The sequence below is a fragment of the Aquila chrysaetos genome, chromosome 6 (assembly GCF_900496995.4).
Source record: "Aquila chrysaetos chrysaetos chromosome 6, bAquChr1.4, whole genome shotgun sequence".
NCBI lineage: Eukaryota > Metazoa > Chordata > Aves > Accipitriformes > Accipitridae > Aquila > Aquila chrysaetos.
Window position 1 is genome coordinate 1,895,556 of NC_044009.1, and position 20,823 is coordinate 1,916,378.

The 20,823-nt window shown below is 40.4% G+C and overlaps 2 protein-coding genes across 8 annotated transcripts in view; one reads left to right on the forward strand and one right to left on the reverse strand.

The window, feature by feature from the left end:
- Positions 1-16,154, forward strand: part of PANK4 (pantothenate kinase 4 (inactive)) — a 27,255-nt gene extending 11,101 nt beyond the window's left edge. For 2 of the 3 annotated variants that reach the window (XM_030018918.2, XM_041124647.1), the window contains exons 8-19: positions 1,163-1,244; positions 2,399-2,499; positions 4,414-4,569; positions 5,540-5,652; positions 6,174-6,261; positions 8,180-8,331; positions 9,816-9,871; positions 10,464-10,513; positions 11,912-12,019; positions 12,432-12,532; positions 13,038-13,106; positions 13,685-16,154. In XM_030018918.2, coding sequence (XP_029874778.1) covers positions 1,163-1,244; positions 2,399-2,499; positions 4,414-4,569; positions 5,540-5,652; positions 6,174-6,261; positions 8,180-8,331; positions 9,816-9,871; positions 10,464-10,513; positions 11,912-12,019; positions 12,432-12,532; positions 13,038-13,106; positions 13,685-13,898 — 1,290 coding nt within the window. In that variant the 3' untranslated portion in view covers positions 13,899-16,154. Of the gene's footprint in view, positions 1-1,162; positions 1,245-2,398; positions 2,500-4,413; positions 4,570-5,539; positions 5,653-6,173; positions 6,262-8,179; positions 8,332-9,815; positions 9,872-10,463; positions 10,514-11,312; positions 11,406-11,911; positions 12,020-12,431; positions 12,533-13,037; positions 13,107-13,684 lie in introns of those variants that run through there. The other variant, XR_003924035.2, reaches the window with a different exon arrangement.
- The window catches only part of LOC115343222 (probable glutamate receptor), a 16,263-nt gene continuing 10,848 nt past the window's right edge, over positions 15,409-20,823 (reverse strand). For all 5 annotated transcript variants that reach the window (XM_030018921.2, XM_030018922.2, XM_030018925.2 and 2 more), the window contains 6 exons: positions 20,584-20,810; positions 19,643-19,740; positions 18,886-19,103; positions 17,394-17,619; positions 16,517-16,764; positions 15,409-15,940 (listed from right to left, as the gene is read on the reverse strand). In XM_030018921.2, coding sequence (XP_029874781.1) covers positions 15,839-15,940; positions 16,517-16,764; positions 17,394-17,619; positions 18,886-19,103; positions 19,643-19,740; positions 20,584-20,810 — 1,119 coding nt within the window. In that variant the 3' untranslated portion in view covers positions 15,409-15,838. The remainder of the gene's footprint in view (positions 15,941-16,516; positions 16,765-17,393; positions 17,620-18,885; positions 19,104-19,642; positions 19,741-20,583; positions 20,811-20,823) is intronic.

A 20,823-nucleotide genomic window follows, 5' to 3' on the forward strand; every position in this document is an offset into this window, starting at 1 on the left:
GAGATAGTTAGCAGTTATTATCAGTGGGGTTTTTTGTTGTTTGTTTGTTGTTTAAAAAAAAAAACAAAACAAAAAAAACCAAACCCAAAACCCAACCAAGCTGTAGTTCTTTGCAGGTGTTGAAGCTGTGGAAAATACTGAAGATTTTTCGCTAGAAAAACAGTCAAGTCCAAAAGCTCACTTAATGGTTGTTACAGGTAGATTAGTTCCTGCACTTTTGCAATTTTATAGAATAGATGACACAATTTTTTTTCCTCATCTCAGTGCTTCAGGCAAGACACTCCCGTATGCTACTTTTTTTCACCCCTTTGTTTCACCATTGCGGTCCCTTTCTGTAAAACTGTGTTGGGTTTCAAGAAAACTATTGCAAAACTGCAGCTTTAGATTCTTGTAAGAATAGCTTTATCAGTGATTCAAATCAAAATCTCACCATGAATTGTAGCCAATCTTTTACTATAGTTTACTCAGTGTTAACTGTTCTCATAGTTGCTGCTGCAGACATAGCTGATCCTCCTTCAGAGAAGACAGCGTCTCACCCAGGCTTGCCAAGGAAAGCTAAGAGACCCTGCTGCTAGGATGGAGGGTGTTCTTATTCTCCCTAGCATTTGTGTATTATATTAACAATTAAACTAACTAATTCGATGGGGGAAAGGCTTGCCTATGGATAATATACAGAGTGTCTGTATCTTGTTGGATGTTGAATAGCAGTGTAGTGAAATAAAGATAACGAGCAATGTCTCGAATGTGTTGGATGCACAGTGGCACACACTTCGGTTGATGACCTGGAAATCAGATGACCTTATGTTTCCAGCCTGTTCAAGCAAGAGGAGTTGAATATTCATGGAACAATGCAGTGGTCTTTTCTAGTGAAGGCACTAGCTTCCCTCTGCTTCTGTGGTTGTGCAGGCTTAGAATACACACCACTTCTGCATGTATTTTTTTCCCAGCTGTTTAATAATTGTGGAATGATGTATGTAAGCAGTTCTTCCTGAAGCTGTGTTTCAGAAGCACCATTAAAGTTACTGAATGTGTTAGAATGTAGCACAAATGAATATTACCATCTTCTAGTTGTTTCTGTTAAATTTAAGTGTAAAACTAGTGACAAAGAAGTACATGTTAGCCATCAGGGACCATCCAATTGCAATGTTTCATATTGTGGCAGGGAGAGGTTCAGGCATTGTTCCTGAGACATGAAGGCTACCTGGGAGCCATTGGGGCATTTTTAAAAGGAGCTGAACAAGACAGTAAGTACAGCACTGCTATGTTCTGTATATGCTGTGTTCTGAAATGTCAGTGTAATGTCCAAGTTTCTCTTAAGAGGCTGCATGTAAGTTCTTGCCTAAATAAATACATTTGGTACTAATAAACACAGATGCTGGGCTTTAGTTTTATATATTCTGGCAGGGACATCTTAATGTCTCACTGTTTTTCCTGCTCACCTTTGAGAAGCCAGCAGGATTTGGCTCTTCTCTTTTCTGCATTTCTGCAAAGAGCAGTTGTAACTCTAAATCAAACTGGGGAAATGTGGTTTCTAAGAACTTTCCCCCTCTTTGAGTGACCAGCTTCTATATTCAGTGAATGCACTGAAGAAGACCAGCGTCTCAAAACTCTGTTTGTTTGAGAGTGAAAAGCCTCACAGACATTTATGAAGGATGAGACACTTCTGTCCAGCATTCTTTGGGTATAGGATGCTTTGGTTGAATTCTCCATTTTTGTTTTTTGTTGTTGATGTTGTTGACTAGCAAGCCAGTCAGTATATTAGTTATAGTGGAACAGATAGTGGGGTTGTTAATGTTACTTAGTTTTAGTAAATATCAAATATACCTCAGAATAATGGATGTGGAATTCTTTTCATACCCGTTTTATAGATACGGGCAACGAACTAACTACTGAGGAATTAAAGATGTTGCTTCTGCAGCATGTACTGTATATCTGAACTTGATTAAACTTCTCAAAAAATTTCTAGAAGTACCTTTAGTGTTTATATGAAACTTACATTGTGCTTTTGAGAGTTTTGTAATTATATTTTGTTAATAATGGATATAGATTTAGAAATAAGAAATTATTTGTATGATCAATGATAGTGCTTTGAAGGCATGCTGGTTATAGCCCTTAATGACAAGGAAAGGGTGTTAAAAAAAAAGAATGATTTTTAGAACTTTAATTGTCTTATGTTTCATTCAGGTTGAAGCTCTTTAGAGCTAGGTAATTCACTGAGTGGTTGAAACATTTCTTTTGGGGGTTAGAGGGAAAAATTATGTTTACTGATATAGACAAGGGAAGATGGCTTTTGTAGTGAAACAGCTCCTCTGAAGGGATGCTAACTCTGGACTTGCTCATGGGAGTATTTTCAGTTTTATTTTCAGGTTATGTGTGTCTCTGTCTTTCTCTTTTCTAGATCCAAATCAGTATAGCTGGGGAGAGAATTATGCTGGGAGTTCTGGTCTTATGAGCACATCACCTGATGTTTACCCTATGCAGAGAACGAGGAGTGGTACAGTATGTGGTTGTCTTTTCTAGAACTAAGTGCCTTCTGTCAGAAATGGTGATTTGAAAATAGATTATTATTTTCAAGCTAGTTGCTTCTTGCCCCTGGGACTCCTGGTTACCAAAAGAAGTGACTAATATGGTGTCTTGTGTCATGTGTGATGCTGTCTTGTGTCTTGGTTTGATGTAATGTCTCATAAAAACAAATTGTGGCTGCTACTTTGTCTTATTCTCCTTCACCAAAGCCGGGTGGGGTGGAGGGGGAATGCTCATCTCTTACCCTTTCTCTGAAGTAGCTGGATTTTGCTACAGCTGAAACACTGTGCTTCAGAATTTTGAATCTGATGTTCCACTGTCTTTAAGCAGCGTTTATTTACTTCCTATGAGAAGAGAAATATATAATTGGACAGAAGAGCATGAGCCCAGTCATCTCTTAAATACACTGACAATACAGTAATTCCGATTTCACAGTGAAACTGGCATACAGTAAGCAATCAGAAAATACATTAAGGTTCTTAAAATATTCTAATACTGCATCTACTGAAGTGCTTTTGAGAAGAAGCTAGAATAGTGGAGCTCATTGTGTTACACTGTCTTTTACCAATCCGCATGTCAGTGTTTTTCATGTCAAGTTTTTTTTTTTTTAATTTACTCCATCTTTGATTTATCTCCTCCCAGTTTTCAGGAATTAGTTTCCTAGACTTGCTGTAGGGTGCGGGGGGGAGGAGCAGGCTTTGGTTAGTTGTTTTCTGTTGGTTGCTCAGCTTTTTTAGGCCTGAAGATGAGGTGCAGAACTCTTACTGAATGGTTTCCCACACCAAGCCTTAATATAAGTCCACTATGAGCTGCAGATGATGGATTTTGTGGGTTGTGCCTATATGTAAAAAATGTATCTAATTTTAAGCTCTGCCATAATGAAAATTATTGTAATGAAATTGTGGATTATATGTATGACCAAAAAATAAAAACACGATCCTTCTTAATTATAAAATATATGACAGATTTTTAAAATATTTATGCAGATGTAATGATCTCCTGTTGTTTGTCAACCCTTTAATCTGTGAAAAGATTATTTTTTTTTTCATGCTGGCAGTGGTACAGGAGTCTCAAATCAGCTGTAATGTACTGTCCACAGCTTCTGCATTTTGAATTCTTCTATTGTTTGGCACTCACTTTGTTCACATAAATTGAAATCTCTTTGCAACAGTCAGAGTTCAGAAACGTCCACTTTTCAGCAGCGAAATTAATACTGAAGACAGCCGTTCTCTAGCAACCACTTTGGTTTACGTACACAAAATCTTGTTACATTGTGGAATTTAATCATTACTTAGCCTGAACATTTCTAGGCCGTGCAGTGTTCGCAAATGCAATGCTATTATCTGGTTGTATATAATAAACGTGCACGGTTTTTTTAGATGCAAGAAATAAGGCGCACTTTATGTACAGAGCTGTGTAACTATACATATTTCAATTAATCTCTGTCCTTAGAAATTTGATCCCAAGCATTGTTTTCACAAGGCGTAAGGAAAAGTTTTGGAGACTTGATCAGGATTGTAAAAGGAAGTTGTAAAGCAGCATAGCACTTTACAAATAAGCCTGTGCTTAGCTCTTCCTGCTCTTGTCTTTGAACCTGATAGCCCAGCAGATTTGACAGTACCGGGGAGGAAGGGAAGGAAAATAATAAAATAGGGGACCTGTAGTAAGTTTTCAACATGAAACTTGATAATCTCTTTCTGTAGGGTGGACATGGATAAATAATCCATGCAGGAGAGTGGATTATTTATGATGACATTTACTCTAATACAGTTGTCTGCAAATTTGTCAGTCTTAACTGTGGATGGACTTCTGTAGCTCTTATACTAGTTTAGTTTGTTAAGAATCAATTTCTGAGTAAGTTCTAATAAATCTCTTTCATTTTTCACCTAGTTTGACATGCTTGAAATGGATAGGTTGGAGAGACCGCTTGTTAACCTACCACTGCTGAAAGACCCATCAGCCTATATTCCAGACACTGTTGACCTCACGGATGATGCCATGGCCAGAAAATACTGGCTCACCTGCTTTGAGGAGGCACTGGATGGGGTAAATGTCACAAAACAGTCATATGTATGAATGATGCAAATATTTAGCAAATAAATCTTCTGTGGACCAACGCGTTTACCCTGCAAAATATACCTGCTGTGTCAAACCTATTGTGTGTAAGTACAGTTCCTCTTTCCCACTGTTAACAGAGGCATCGGACTTTGTCGCAGTCTCCTAAGGAAGGGCTTGATACCTTCAAAGGCAGAAGTATCTTTCTCCTGTGGTGCTTTTTTTTTTTTTTTTTTAAAGGTGTTTTCAAAGCGTCTTCCTGCTTAAATGGCCCTTACCACTTCTTTATACAGAGCTGGCAAACAGGATGGTTACACAATCAGAGGCCAAAAAGGCAAAGGCCAAAGATACTTGCATTGTTCTTACTCTTGGGAGCAGTCCTACTGACTTACAGCCACTTTTGCATTCAAAGAGCATGATTTAATCAGACATGAGTTATTTTTTCTGCACTGTGAAACTGATTCAGTCAGTGCATGCTAGTGCTTAAGAGCTGTGTATACTTAGTAAGCCAATCCAAATCAGAAACTTCATGAGTGTGTGTCAGGAGGAAAAGGGCTGGGAAAAACACAGGGGCAACACATTGACTTGACCTTACTGTAGTAAAGAAAAAAAGAACCCAAGAGGTTGATGTGGACTGTTAAATTTCTGCTTGTTTCTCCTTTTGTGTGTGTTTGTTATTTTTTTCCCTCTCCTATAAGTAGTTAGAGCTTGTGTTTAATTTCTGAAAGTACAGTCTTGAAAATAAACTAAATCTTTTGGGAAGAAAGGGGGTATTTAAAATTATTCTTTGGTCGTTGGAGTAAAGGAAAGCTGGAAGATACTGTGTGGGAGGGACTGGAAAGTATGCAGGCACTGCACACTATAGCAGATGGAGGGGTTATTTTTCAGAATGAACTTCAGATCAGTTACATCGAGGAAGAATTTGTTTGGTAACTTCAGTCCTGCCTCATTTCTCTACCAGGTGGCAAAGCGTGCTGCAGCCAGTCAGCCAGACTCTGTTGATGCACTGGAGAGAGCCGAAAAGTTCCGACAGAAATACTGGAATAAGCTCCAGACACTCAGGCAGCAGCCTTTGTAAGTGTCTTTATTTTCCCTTTTTCATTGCTTGCTGAGCAGAGCAAATTAAAAGCTAAGAAAAAACTAACTAAAAGCTAACTAAAAGCTAATTAGCTTATGAAGCAGAGCAAACTGAAAGCTATGTAGGCTGAAGGCTATAGCAGGTTGATGTGCCAAACGTCAGGTCCTTTGCACAGAACTTTTGGATCTCATATATTGGAATTTAACAGAAAAATTGTATCTCGGCATAAAATTTATTACTAATAATGTTACATTGTTATTAAAAATGGTAGCATGTTAATTCCAGCATCTAGCTTTGCTCTGAACATGTTCCCTCTCTGTATTTAAATAAACTGTGTAGTAGATTTACCACTTAGAGACAGTGTTTAGCACATGTGGGATGTAAAGACTTTTAACTTAAGTACTTGTGTGACATGCTATGACTTATGGAGGAAACAGAGAAGAAAATAACATTTTTCTGTTTGAAGTAGTTGATCTTTTTTTTTTTCCTCCCCCCCGCCCCTTCTCCCTTTTTAAAGTGCGTATGGCACCTTAACGGTTAGAAGTCTTCTGGATACAAGGGAACACTGTTTAAACGAGTTCAATTTTCCGGATCCCTATTCAAAGGTAAGTTGTTCTTGCTTTACAGGGTGGACAACATGTAAGTTCAAGACACTTTTTCCATACTCTGAAACTTTGTTTAAGTAATGGCTTATAGGGAAGAGATTAGTAACTGGCTGTCTTGCAGCAGTTTTAACCAGTTGGTGGTTGTCACTGAGGAGAAGCAGCAATGGGTAATGGGATATAAAGCCTTTGACCTCTAATGTGCTCATGGTGAGGATGATGCTAACCAAAAATATTCCCAGCTTCAGTTGTCTGATACTTCTGAGAAGTGAATTGATGGTGTCAGTTATCAGATACCCTTGTAACTTGGTCCTTCAATGAGGAAGCTTTTCCTTCAGTTTAGAACTGAGGAAGCTGCATGGAGAAGCCTGCACTTCTGATTATGGAGTACCTCACAAGTGACCTGAGAATTTCAATTTTGAGGACAGTCAGTTTATTTATTTCCCTTCATACTGAGGCTACTACTACTGCAGTCTGACAGACTGCAGGAGTTTTTCTTTTTTTCTCTCCTCATTCTCATAATTCTCTTCATGGTGTGGAAACCATTTTCAAATTTAAAACTATCCGTAGCTATATAAGTACTTTGCAATAAATATGTAAATTGCAGACAGTTGTAAAAGACACTTGGCATTGTTATCTTGTAGAGCAGTTAATCTCAACAGCTCCATGCAGAAGTCGGCAATGCTAGGAACTCCATTTCTGTGTTCCTTTAACTACCTTCAAGTGTGTTTTCTTTTTTTTTTTCCTTCCCCCACCCCAGACGGAAAGAAAAGGAAGGGGGGTGGTGTTCATAAGCAGATAGTCATCCTCCCCCATCTCATCATGTCCAAAAAAGGCCTGAAAAAAAAGAAAACCTTCACACATTCTCTTAACTTGCTGAGGCAGTCTCTCCTTAAACCAAACTGTGCTGCTTTCCTACATATTGTCTCTGGATTAATTTACTGCGATGCTGTGAAAGGATTCTTGATAACTTCTGTAATTTTTGAGATACTCGGCAGAGTGGAGTTGAAGTGTATACAAATGCATAACCTCTAGCTCTTAAAAATATCTGTTGCCATTTGGCAGCTTTGTATTTTATTCTGTAACAGAATATGGTTGGGGGAGAGGACATGTGAAGTCAGTATTTCTCAAAAATAACTTTCTGTAGGTCTGATCCTCACCACATGTCTGTGGGGACATATCAATAACAACAGTGCCAGTGTCTGGTTAGAGATATTTTTCTGACTGTTGATGTATTTCTACAAAATACGTAGAAGGTTTTCCCTAGTTGTATTGTCACATGTTACATTCACTCTAAGAAAGAGGTAAAAAACATGCGAGGTGGCTTTTACTTATGTTTGTGTTTTGGTAATTGAGACAAAATACTGCCAAGAAAAGGTCTTGATGTAAAGATGGTACCCAGTATCACTTCTAAATTTTTTAAGATAACTAGCTATGTAACGCTGATCTCACTGTAGAGAGAAGCAGAGAAAAAAATTCAAGAGCTTCTAAGCATCTGGGATGATGAAACTCTTGATACAAAAATCAAAAAAAATCTTCTCCAGTTTTTGTAAAACTGCTCGTGGTAAGCCTTCTCATGGTAATTACCTGGGTTTGATGGATCATGTTACTACTAAAAGTTTTTTTTGTGTGTCCACTCTGCCATTCCCCAATCTGCTCAAGATCTATTGCACCTCTAACTTATTAAGAAAAGTAATTCTTGGGCTACAGATCATATCCTAGCACTAATGAAGCTTTTTATTAGAATCCCAGGAAACTTTTTTCTTGTTGATACTAAGCATGCTGATAACAGTAACTTGTTGGTCCATTAGAGGCCATGAACGTAGAGGAGAATGCTTGAACGTGGTCTTGGGACTGAGACAACCAATGATGGGTAAGAAATTTTTGTCTATAAATCCAATGTTTCATGTCTTTCTTACAGGTAAAGCAGAAAGAAAATGGCATAGCCTTAAAATGTTTTCAAAGCGTAATCGAATCTTTGGATTCATTAGGCTGGGAGGAGAGGCAGTTTGCTCTGGTGAAAGGACTTCTTGCGGGGAATGTCTTTGACTGGGGAGCAAAAGCAGTCTCAGAGTAGGTGTTAAATATTTTAAAAGCACCCTTTTAAGATACAGAATATCCGACTGTTCTTTTTTTAAAAAAAAAAAAAATAAAGTGCACCAATCTAATTGTAGTTTTTATTTCACTTTAATCAAATGTTGGTTGTTTATTTACAAGCATTGTTGTGGTGCGGGAAAGTTTATATTTCCACCCTTTAAATCTGGCAGACATGTCACTGTGAATGTTTGAATTAAGTGATAGAGCATTTAATATTCCAGTCTGGCTGCTTTGCTTGTAGCATTGTTATTAGCACTGCTTTTGGGTATGCGTTGTACTATGTTCTGGAATAGAAAATATCTATTTTTCTGCAACCTCCTGTTGTCCTGGTAATCACAGTATATATTCAGCAGGCTGTAAGTTAGGTTGGGTAGTCTCTTTTGAGGACTAAATACTAATTATTTTTGATCAACATACATTTCTGTTACCATTTGGAGAGCTTTTTTCCTTCTGTCCTGTCAGCAGCCATGAATTCACTTAAGGATATTAATGCCAACAGTCTTGAAGTATTTTTGATTTTTCAATTCTAGAACTTTCTTTTTGTGGGGCTGATAATACAGATCCAAGAGCATGGTAGAGGGATACGGTTTTACAGCTGACTTTCAGCACTTCCTTTCCCTTTCTGCATCTTTGAGGAGTTTTCCCTCTGATTAAATCAAGAAAAGTCCATTAAAAACAAGGCGATTCAAGGCTACACGGGCATTCTTAGTCTTGTGTTACTTCTGATGTTGCCCACAACCAGAAACTTGAACTGACACCAGTTAGAGCAGTTAGTCTACTTGCCACTCGTGTTACTGTAGCTCTCAGTCTCTTTAAGGAAGGAACTAAGAGTTACAGACTGAGCTAAATGTCACTTAGTACTAGATTTAGGGAACTTCAGGAGACTTGTCTGACAAGCATTGCCCACATGGTGTAATATTTTAATTGACAGCTTAAAATCTAGCCATCTCATTACGTAAATCCTCATCACCACCTATGTGTTTGGGGCTACTTTACTATAGATATAGCCAGTAGCAGTAGCTTTTAAAACCTTTATCTGGTTAATTTAATTCCTTTTTTTCCCCCGCAGGTACAACTTTAAAAAACTTTTGTAGACCAGCCTTCAAATTAAACTTTGTAAAGCACTGTTTTACCATGCAGATATTTTAGATCATGACTACATTTTATGCTGGTCTGCAGACCAAAAGATGTCTCTTTTGCCTGTAGTCTAGTGCCTGCAAACACTTGTGTATTGCTGAAGCTTTTTTCTTTTAGCGTAAGAACTCTGATTTAATGTACATCTGAGCCTTTTGTTTTCAACATAAGCACAGAGTATCTGTTTCTCAATCATTGGACCTGTCCACACTCCGTTATAATCAATGCAGTAAAATTGCTGACTACCTGCTAAAGAAATGTTTGAATTATATTCATGTGAGATGAAGTTACTTAATTGTGTACCCTTTATTTCTCTTCTGATACAGTGTTCTGGAATCTGAGCCACAATTTGGATTTGAAGAAGCCAAGTCAAAACTACAAGGTATAGGGAGATCTGTGGTGGTGGTTGGAACTGGATGTTGTGTTAATATGAGAGCGGAGGAGGGTGTGAACGTGTTTATTGTGGCAGTTCTGCTGCCCAAATGACAGGAAATCATCAGTACTTGCTAGGGTTATCTGAAATACAGGCTACAGAGTTTTGGTGGAATATTCCTGTTTGTGTTCCAAAGGAATTGAAATCTGAAAATCTCTCTCCTTGAGCAGAAGCCTTAGCCACACAGATATTCAGAATATCTTGCCCATGCTATTTTTCATAACAACTGTTCTAACCCTATCAAGGAGATAGTGTCCTGGGAGGTACAACACCATCCATCCTAGGATGAGTCGTTATGATAGCCAGCTTGCATGACTTCATTGCTTTATTATGAAAATTCCATTTCAAGACTGCTGTAATTGAGCTAGTCCCATAATTAAGAGCTCGGGAACTCTTTGAATCTACACGTTCAACATTCAAAACCTGAGCTCAAATACTTTAATGCTTAAGCATCTGTAAAGAGGCACCTCCTGCTTTTCATCACGTGTAGAATGACTGTTTGCCTAAAAGAAATGCTAACATGATTTTGTCTGTGACGCAGAACGTCCCTGGTTAGAAGATTCCTACAGTCAGTGGCTAGAGCGACTGAAGGTACGACTCCACGATTGTTGCTAACCACTGAGTAATTAAATACCTTAATCATAAAACCACCTTACTAATCCTGGCTTTTTAAGAGATTTAACAGAACTCTGTTATACAGTAACAGTACCGGTACCGGTAATTCAGCAGCCTTACCATAAAGAAAGGAATAAAAGGAATTAGTCTGACGCTTCATTACTTACCAAGCTTCTTAGCTGAATTCCTTCAGAAACTGCAGCGTTTGGAATCCAGCTGCTTTCAACGCTGTTCCAAAGTAACCATATTGTGTCCCTTCCCTTCTTTATAAGGGCACTTACTTCTATAGAAGACAACGCATGATTTTGAAAACTTGGGCCCAAATGTAATATTTGGATTGTTCCTCCATCTAAGGAGCCAACCTTAAAATGACATTAATTGAGGAGCTTGCTGAAAGTAATTAACTTACCAATTAGCAAAGCTTTTTTTGCCCTGTGTGATTTCTATTACTATTTAATCAAGGTTAATTGAAAAAGCTTTTGTTTCTTTGTGTAAATCTCTATGTTGGCAATGATAGCCAAAAGGTTTGGTGTGAGTAGACTACTGCAAATCATTACGTATTACATCTTAACACAAAAGTATCAGCTAATCTTGTATAACAGTGATAATTAAGGAACTTCAAGCACTGTCCTGACAGTCTTTTATTAGGAATTAAGCATTGTTCACTATAAAAATTCTTCTGCTGGTATGAACTGGAGTGAACTAAGTTTCATAACATCAGATTTAGAACAAATTAAAAGGTTAATGGAGAATAGGAAATATCTTTTCATTTTAGGATGTCACTGCCCCCAGCAGTCCATCCTGCCCTTTCCTGGCAGAAGGGAATCCTGTTCACCCTACAGCATGCTAGCTTAAAACAGCCACAAAGGTAGGTTTACCCTGATAACCAACGCGTTCACGTAGGCAGCTGCCCATGCTGCTGCTTCTATTTTAGAGAATGGCATTCTCCAGCTGCATGGCATAACAAAACGCTAGCCATAATCTAGCCTCCAAACAGTAGGATTATAGGCCTAACTACCCGCCGTTCAGAAGCCTCTGAAGTACGTTCCTGCTCAGAGCTGCTGGAGTTAGGCATGTCTTTAATTGGCAGATGCAGGTTTTATTAACAGAGTTTGAAAGACCTCTCAAACAAAGCAAAATAACTAAAGGCTGTTTTAAATAACTGTGCAAAGACAAGGTTAGGGAAACTGATTTCTTCCAAGGTCAAGTGTAGGTGATGTCCTGATGAGTTACGCTGCTACTAGATAACCAAAATTGCCAATCATTTAAGGGCATAAAATGTGGGGTCTTAAAGTGAGTAGTTCTAAATAACACAAGCTATTCACTGAAATGAATTGTGAACTCAATCCTGAATACATTGGTTTTCTCTTACAGGAGGGTCCCCCTCATAAATGTGCCTTAATTTTCGCAGATAACAGTGGAATAGACATAATTTTAGGAGTCTTTCCTTTTGTCAGAGAGCTTCTTTCTAGAGGGACAGAGGTAAGTGGTTTTCATTGTGAATTCACCGTGTAATGGAGCTTTGGTAATTGGTGAAAGGTTTGTTAACTGCCTACCAGCAGTACCCTTTGCCAAACTGGCTCCTAACATCTAAATTGGGACTAAGCCAAATTCCTGGATCTCCAAAGTCTAACTTTAAGTAGACTGTGAAAGGTAGCAAAGCAAAGCGAGCCTCTGTCAGACCTAAGTCTGTTGAACAAGGGTCTGTAATGTCAGAAGACCTGAAATAGCTGGTTTAACTGAGGGAAAATGAGGACTGAGCCTCCGGCCTTTCTCTTCGCATTTCCTCTTTTGTAAAATAAGTCAGGTAATAGTGATTTTAAACAAACGAGCAGCTCTAACACCATCTGTGGACTGCATTAATTGGTGAACTCTTCTGACATCTTCACCTCAGGTTATACTGGCTTGTAACTCTGGCCCTGCCCTAAATGATGTCACCTACAGTGAATCCCTGATTGTTACTGAACGGATAGCAGCAATGGATCCAGTTATTCAGTAAGCATATAACCAGGCTTCATTATGTATCACACAGTACGTAGAAGGAAAAAAGCAAGCTAATTGTTACATACTTAGTTCATATTTAACTGTGTTTCTTGGTGTCTGAAATCTGCAACCAGGAAGTAAGCTGAGGCCGATCACTTACTTTCATTAAGGTGAAAAATCTAGAAATTGCATCTTTCTTGAACATCCATAATGATATTTGTTGTCTGTGTCTTTCCTGATAAGCACTCAAGCTACTAAAACATAAATTTCCTATGTTAATAGAGGAAAATACCTGTATTTCACATATAGAGTATCCCCAGCAGAGGATACATAGCTGACTAAATAATCCTTTTGCTCAAGGAAACATTATGTTTCTTGGTGAAGTCCTAGCAGTAAAAGAAGCCTTTGCAAAGAAGACTTAGATATTCATTGTCATCTGGCTTATTACCAGATTTGCACGTCCCTGTTGAGGTAGCTGTTTAATGTTCTTGTCTTTTTTTTTTTTTTTTAAATAAAGATCTGCGCTGAGAGAAGAGAAGCTGCTGTTGGTTCAGACAGGTTCAAGTTCTCCGTGTCTAGATCTAAGGTATACCGGCAAAGTACCAATTTGTTACTTGTCTCCATCAGCTGCAGGATGTCCAGAGACTTTGCTCTGGAGCGTCTCAGCCGCCTTTCCTGATAGGAATCAGTTTTGCACAACCATTAAGGGTTGCTTGGTCTGGATTTAAAGGCTTGTAATACTGATCGAGCCTTCCTAGTTGTTGGACATCTTATTTATCATGTTTGTGTTCAGCAATGACACATTGTCAGTTTCATGAGCAGCTTAGTTATGGGTGATGTAAAATCCTGCACGTGACCAAGAACTCCACTTGACTGTAAGAAGCATGCCATGTTGTTAACCTATTTATTTTTAAGTAGCTCCTCTATTGGAGACAGAGCTTACCTGTGTTTTCTGGGCAATCCCAATTCTGCGTGCATGTCATCAAGCTTTTAAAACTATGTTTCAGTCTCACTTCCTTTGATTTAAAGTGTTCCTGTTTATTGGCATCAGTTGTTCCATCCCCCACCACATTTTATGTAAATCATAAAGCCCTTATAACAGCCTGTCCTTCATTTGTAGCATGTGTGAAGATGACTGTTTCTAAACCAGACTTCTCATTTCAGCCGTCTGGATAAAGGTTTGGCTGTGCTGGTCAGAGAACGGAAGACAGACTTGGTTATCATTGAAGGCATGGGGCGTGCCATCCACACGAATTACTACGCGGCTTTGAAGTGCGAGAGCCTCAAGCTTGCTGTTATCAAAAACTCCTGGCTTGCCGATCGTCTCGGAGGGAAAATTTTCAGTGTCATTTTTAAGTATGAAGTGCCATGTAAATGATACGGATCTGGTCAGCTGGGTGAACAGGAGCAGCAGAATGGACTTGCACTAGTTTTACTTTAACTGTAAAGAATGTATTTTTATTACAACAGGGAAAAGAGTTCACAGGAAATTCCGTATTTATATTGTGCTTTGTGACTTAAAAAGCAACAATATGATTCACTCTATAGTATACACACTCAAATATATATATGTATATCACTCATTGTTTATTTTGGTAAGTGTTTATTTTAATGCTGCAGTATTTGTGATGAAAAGACTTTATTTTTTTGTTCTGTGAGACATTCATATAGAAATATATTTAAATGTCAATGAAACCTTTTTTTATACATCTCTGCCTATTCTGCCAGCGATGACATGGCACATACCAAATAGTTTTTAAAGTGCTAAGTGAAATCTGACATTGCATTTTCCATGTCAGCTTTTAAAACTTACCCAAAATGTTCCGTGCTTTTTGCAGTTAATTTGATTGAAGGACTGATCCACCTTCTAACCTAACAAACATTGCTTAAGCTGTATTTAAAATAGAACTGTCATGACCTGAGAGCGCATAGCAGATAACCAAACAGCACTAGTTTACCAAGGTGTGGAATAACTCGTAACTCCTATCGCTTTCACTGTTTGTTGTTGTTAACAGTTGCGTGGGCGGGGAACTTGGCAACTATACTAAATTACTTAGCAGTAGCTGGAAGTCCAGTCTCACTAAGTTACCCTCAAAGTGAATGTGCAGTGCTTTATTCAGGAACAGCTAGTTTTTTTCCTGTCACAGGGATGTTAGTTTCTGTTGCCTTCAGGTATTTAATGCTGGGACTGATAAGAATCAGTCTCTTTGTTCATGCAGTGCAGTTAAAGCCATTTCCAAGTAACTGAATTTGCCTTTCTTTTCCCCTCCATCAGATGTGCAGTACATAAATGGAGTAATTTAACCATGAATTTGCAAACCAACGTGTGCATGCATCAATCATTCCAGCTCTGAAATGAAAAACAGCTTAATTAGAAAAGTATTTAATATGCAGCTGAGATTACTGTTCCCCATGAATTTCAAAGATTCTTCTTTGAGAGCCAGAGAATAATGCAAAACACTCACTGCCTCACCTTTGCCTGGTTAACTTGTACTTTAATTGACTGATTACCAGACTTTGTGCTCTACTACTGTTGGAGTTCAACTATCAATCTTCTTCCTAAATACTTCTTGATCAGGTTAACTAGGATAAAACATCCTCTCTAGCTAAACAGTGAAACTTACCCTATGCTGGGAAACTGACAAAGGACAAGTCCATGTCTTTGCATTTCCTAAGTCTAGTAGTTCCTTAATTGCCTGGTCTCCCTTTCTCGGGTTTAGGCCACTGCAGAGAATGCAGTTCAAGTCCTGCATTTTGGGGGTTTATGCAACAGTACTGTCGTTTCTGATTCAGAAATGACCTTCACAGTGACCAGCATCTTCTGCTTAGAAGAGGGGGAGAGTACAGTCTGTTTATAACTAAAATGTTTAAGAAGCAGTTGTTCTGGATTAGAACAGTCAGATGAGAGCTTTAATTTTTCAAGATTGTACCTCATACTGTAATTAGTAATCAGAGGCTTCATATTAACCTACCCCAAGTCACTTACTCCTACAGGCGTTCGTGTACTTACATAGTAAACTTCTAAACTAAATACGGATCCACCATCTTAGCCATCTCAAATTTGTTTTCCCAAGTTGTTAACCTCCCTTATTTTTAACAATTACACTCTATCCCTTGTCAATTTAAATTCTTCCAAGCCACTTAATTTTCTTCTGTATCCAGCTCCACCACCAATCCAGAGGTGTTCTCTGTGTGTGTTTGTAATTAGAAAACTAACACTCTAGCCTTGCAGAAAAACATCTTTCTACATTGATGTAGTTCCTATGAAATACATATGGTATAAACCTAATACAGGCCCATTCCTTAAGCAAAAAATTCTTAAGCATTAGCCCTCCCTGAAGTCTCCTGGCTTTGTCTTGTATTTTCTTTTATACGTAGACGAGTGCACATTTCTTCTGTAAAAACAGAGCAACAAGATTTCTGAAAAACAAGAGGGGAGGAAACAAGGGGGTGAGTTGTTCTGTGTCATGGAATCCACACGTAAGTGCGCACAACCCATCTGTTGGAATGGGTCGAGAACAAGGACCCCAAGGTGCACATTCAGATACTAGGGCAGTTTTCATTTACATGTGTTTTCCTGCTTGTCAAATGACTTAAGAACAGCCATACTTGAGAATAAACTTGTTATTGATGATTTACTGTCCTCTGTACACACTCAGCATATTGGAATACGGTTTGGCTGCTGAGGAATTACAGTAAATGTTTCTACTTAATATTTTTTGGGGGGCGGGGGGTTAAACAATTTTATTATTGTTACCCTGTTCAGGCTGCAAAACTATCACACAGCCCAAGCGATGAAATTTCAGCGCTTTGAAGAGTAAATATGTAGCATGTCTTCCCCCTTCCCCCTCACCCCACTGCCTTGCTTTCCTTAGAAGAAGCAAGATCAGCATGGAAATCCAGCGTTGTGCACAGTGGAGCACTGGTGCCTCGCTTGTCTGTGCTAAACACAAGGGGTGCAAGGAGGTGGGACGGGAGAGGATAACCATCACCTACCTTTACGTGTCCAGCGGCGTGTCTGCTCTTATTCGAGAGCTCCACCACAGCTGCAATCACTCCCAGTGCCAGGCCAATTGCAAGAGTAAGAAAGAGCCCACCCAGAGCCTGGGGCTGCAGCGGACTCCATCTGTCCCTACTTTTGTGAAGGCAGCTGGTCTCCCACCACTTGTTGCGCAAGTAGTCGAGATCGCCCGATTCGCGCAGTTTGAGGACAGCAATGGAGAGCTTCTTAGTCCACAGGGATGCTGGCAGCAGTAGAATGAGAGAGAGAGAAGAGCATGGGAGAGATCACAGCCACTATAACATTTTTAAGCAATCCGCTGCTATACTACCACACGGGCTTAGCTGGGTGCTGCTTCCCAATTTTCAGATGGTCATTCTGCAAACAGAATGCAACAGACTAAGCCAAATGCTTTTCTTCGGTAACAACCGTTCCTGCCCTGTCCACAGAGATACGATAATACTTGCAGTGTAATGACACAGCGAAGGTACTTTGAGAAATACAAGCAGTCGTGCTCTGCAAGAGAACAAACTGCCTGCCCTGCTAACTACATTAGGAGCTCTGCATTACTGGGACCAAGGCAAAACCAAAAAGACCCACAGGAACCAATGACACCCCTGAGAGTTGGAATTTTTTGCATATTACAGTTCAAAGTAAGAGTCAGTGAGTGCTAGTGGTAATTCATCTACAGAATGAAAACGTAGCATAGCAGGGTTACCAATTTGTCCATACTAGGTTATTAGTGCTAATGCAGAAAATGCGTGCAAGTTTCAGGACTCGGCTATGCCAGGCTTTTTGCTCTGTCAGTCTGCTACTTCAGACCCATGAAATCCAAGTGGAGAAGTGGGACAGAAATGGTGCACAGTGACTAACCCTGGGTAGTGGCAATGCCAAATCCTCTGGCTCCGATAACTTCAGGGGCCCTGATCAAATTGCAGTGCCTGGCAGCTGCAAGGTCTTGAGAGATTGATTCACCAATGAAGGCATAGTTTGATTCCATCACACGTTGAACTGCTTCCTGGTAGGTTTTGACTAAAACGCGGTCTCGTCTCTTGTCCATATATTCATAGATCATCTGATGGATAGGATTCTTGGAGTTCTGCGGCCCAAAAATCCAAGTGTCAAACTGAAGTGTAAAACAATCATCTGAAAAAATCTTCCTAGATGTGCAGTGGTTGCAAAACAATTTGGAGAATAAGAGTACTTAAACCATTGCCCTTTGAGCTCAACAAGGCCAAGTGCCGGGTCCTGCACTTGGGTCACAACAACCCCATGCAGCGCTACAGGCTTGGGGAAGAGCAACTGGAAAACTGCCCGGAGGAAAAGAACCTGGCAGTGCTGGTTGACAGCCGGCTGAATATGAGCCAGCAGTGTGCCCAGGTGGCCAAGGCGGCCAACAGCATCCTGGCCTGCATCAGAAATAGCATGGCCAGAAGGAGCAGGGAAGTGATTGTTCCCCTGTACTCAGCACTGGTGAGGCCGCACCTCGAGTCCTGTGTTCAGTTTTGGGCCCCTCAATACAGGAAGGACCTTGAGTTGCTGGAGCGTGTCCAGAGAAGGGCAACGAAGCTGGTGAGGGGCCTGGAGCACAAGTCTTATGAGGAGCGGCTGAGGGAGCTGGGGCTGTTTAGTCTGGAGAAAAGGAGGCTGAGGAGAGACCTCATCGCTCTCTACAACTGAAAGGAGGTTGTAGTGAGGTGGGTACTGGTCTCTTCTATCAAGTAACTAGTGACAGAACATGAGGAAATGGCCTCAAGTTGCACCAGGGGAGGTTTAGATTGGATATTAGAAAAAATTTCTTCACCGAAAGGGTTGTCAAGCATTGGAACAGGCTAGCCAGGGAAGTGGTGGAGTCACCATCCCTGGAGGTATTTAAAAGACGTGTAGATGCGGTGCTTAGGGACATGGTTTAGAGGTGGACTTGGCAGTGCTAGGTTAACAGCTGGACTCGATGATCTTAAAGGCTTTTTCCAACCTAAACAATTCTATGATTTTGTGATTAAATATTTCCCACTCCCCCAAACAACCTTTGCAGGCATCCAGTTAATGCATCCAGAAATTACCTACGTCAGTCCTCGTGTTCAAGGTACACAAGGATAACCCCTGAAGACTAGCACTGCTTTCTTAAAAGAGAATACACTATAAAAATATAATTCTCCACATGCTTTTCTCTCTGAGAAAAGGTGGAAGAAGAGGTGAACAAAGCAACAGATACCAATCACATTATTTGAAGTATTACAGGAAAACTGATGGAGTCTACAGTGATGAAAGTGGTAAAAGGACCTATAGGCACAAGCTGGACAACTTGGCCCCAGTTTAGCAGTTCTACGGCATGTGTGTATGTGCACAATGAGATTCTCTGCACCTTGAAGAAGTAGAAAGTAGAGGAGCCGTCCAGAGTCCCAAACTCAAGCTTTCTTTGCTTCACAAGATCTTCAAAAGTCTGGATTGGGAGCTGCTCACTGCCAGAGCTCAGCAGAGCGGTGAAGTTGGCGATGTAGGCAGCCAGCAAGGCGATGGTGAACAGCCACCAGACAGCAGCGATGACCCGCACAGAGAGCGCTTTGGGCCGAGGGGTGACACCTGCACGACCAGAGGAGCCGATAAAACGTATGGGAGGTGATGTACGGTGAGAGAGAGCAAAGAACTTTAGATCCATGAGCCTAACTTAGACTTCCCTCTAAATAAAGGCCAAACTGCAAAACTTGCCCTGCAGCTACTTCATGCATGAGCCTGAAAAAACCTACTGTGGCTGGTTTGAACTGCATCAACACTGCATGTAATGCAGAGTTGAAGCAACATCAGTACCCAAAAGCAACATCAAACAACTCCACTCTACAAAGCACCAGTGCGATGGTTAGCTTGACATTCCCTAGAGCAATTGTTACAGCAGAAAATATATGTTCCTCAACTGAAGCCAGCCATCTGTACAATTCCAACAAGTTTGCAGTCAAAACTCCCCAAACGGGCAGTTTTAGTGCTGCCAGGTGTCTCTATTGGAACATCTTTTCCCCCATCAGGATAGCACACCAGTGTTACAGACAGATGAGAGGTGGCTATACAATCAGCTTAAAAAACCATACTGCTCCCATAGCTGCTTTGTTGCAGTCCTCCCAGCTCACCTTGCAGGGCAAGTGCTCCTGCTCCAAACCAGAGGCTGTTCAAGAAGGTAAAGTGGTTCTCTTCATTCTTTGGCTCATTCCATTCACAGGGGCTCAGTCTGTGGGAAAATGACAGGATAAAACCAGACATTTGGGGGGGGAAATTATAAATAATCCTGCAGTGTGACTGCAGCAGTGCAGATAGCCTGGAAATGCCCTTTCCTTTCCATGGTAGCTCCTCCTTCACCCGAGTTCCAGTTTAACCAGTGCAGAGGAAAGTACTCCTGCTCAATGCCTCAAGTAGTTTGCAACAGTGATGGCTCAGGGGGTCCAGTCACAGGTTTGCCAGACACTTTCTTCCTGAGCCATTGCATCATCTAGTCTCCCTGGCACACCTGACTGGCAATATTGGCTCTGTTCCAATAGTGTCAGACTGAAGGCTGCTCCTTGGAGCAAATCCTTACCTATAAAGATTGTGCATAAAACTAGAAAAGGAGCAACAGAGCTTCTGTTCAAGACTACAGCTGCAGAGAGCATTAGTGCAGCCTAGTCGAGAAAGGGGAAGAAAGCTGAATCTCCTGGGAAGGGGGTGGAGTGGTGGCAGAGAGAATCTCTTCCACAAGTCAGCGGAGGATATAGTGCATAAAAGCACACCAGGAGAGAGACTTGCACGACAGAACATGGTCATAGTTCAAAACAAACTCTGATAAAAGTGAGAAAGAAGAGCTGAAGTACAAACACATAGTCCTTTTAGCAACCCTAGGTAATCCACATAAAGAGATATGGCGCTTTTCATGGGGAGATCCTGCTCTCAATGCTGTCTTAGTCTGACGTGACTTAAGCTTTATTAGCCCTGGTTCTGGACCTGTACAGAAGGTTCCTCAAAGCAAAATGCTACCTGGTACTTCCTTTAAAACTGAGATCTGACTTGAACAAAATCTGTGAAACAAATTCATTTATACCTGGCAACAAGAAAGAGGCAGAAGCACGTCAGCACATAAGCAAATAAAAGGCCAGTCCAGGTCTCCTTACTGAAAGGAGCCAGGAAGTGGAAGAAAGACATCTCCTGAGAGGCGGTGTCTTTTCGAAGCAAGATTCCAATCCCAGTCTGCAGGAATGGCGTGGTGAAGGAGACCACCTCTTCCCTTGCTGACGTGACTGTCAACGGAGCCACTGCAATGTCTGCTTCCTTTAAGATGGAG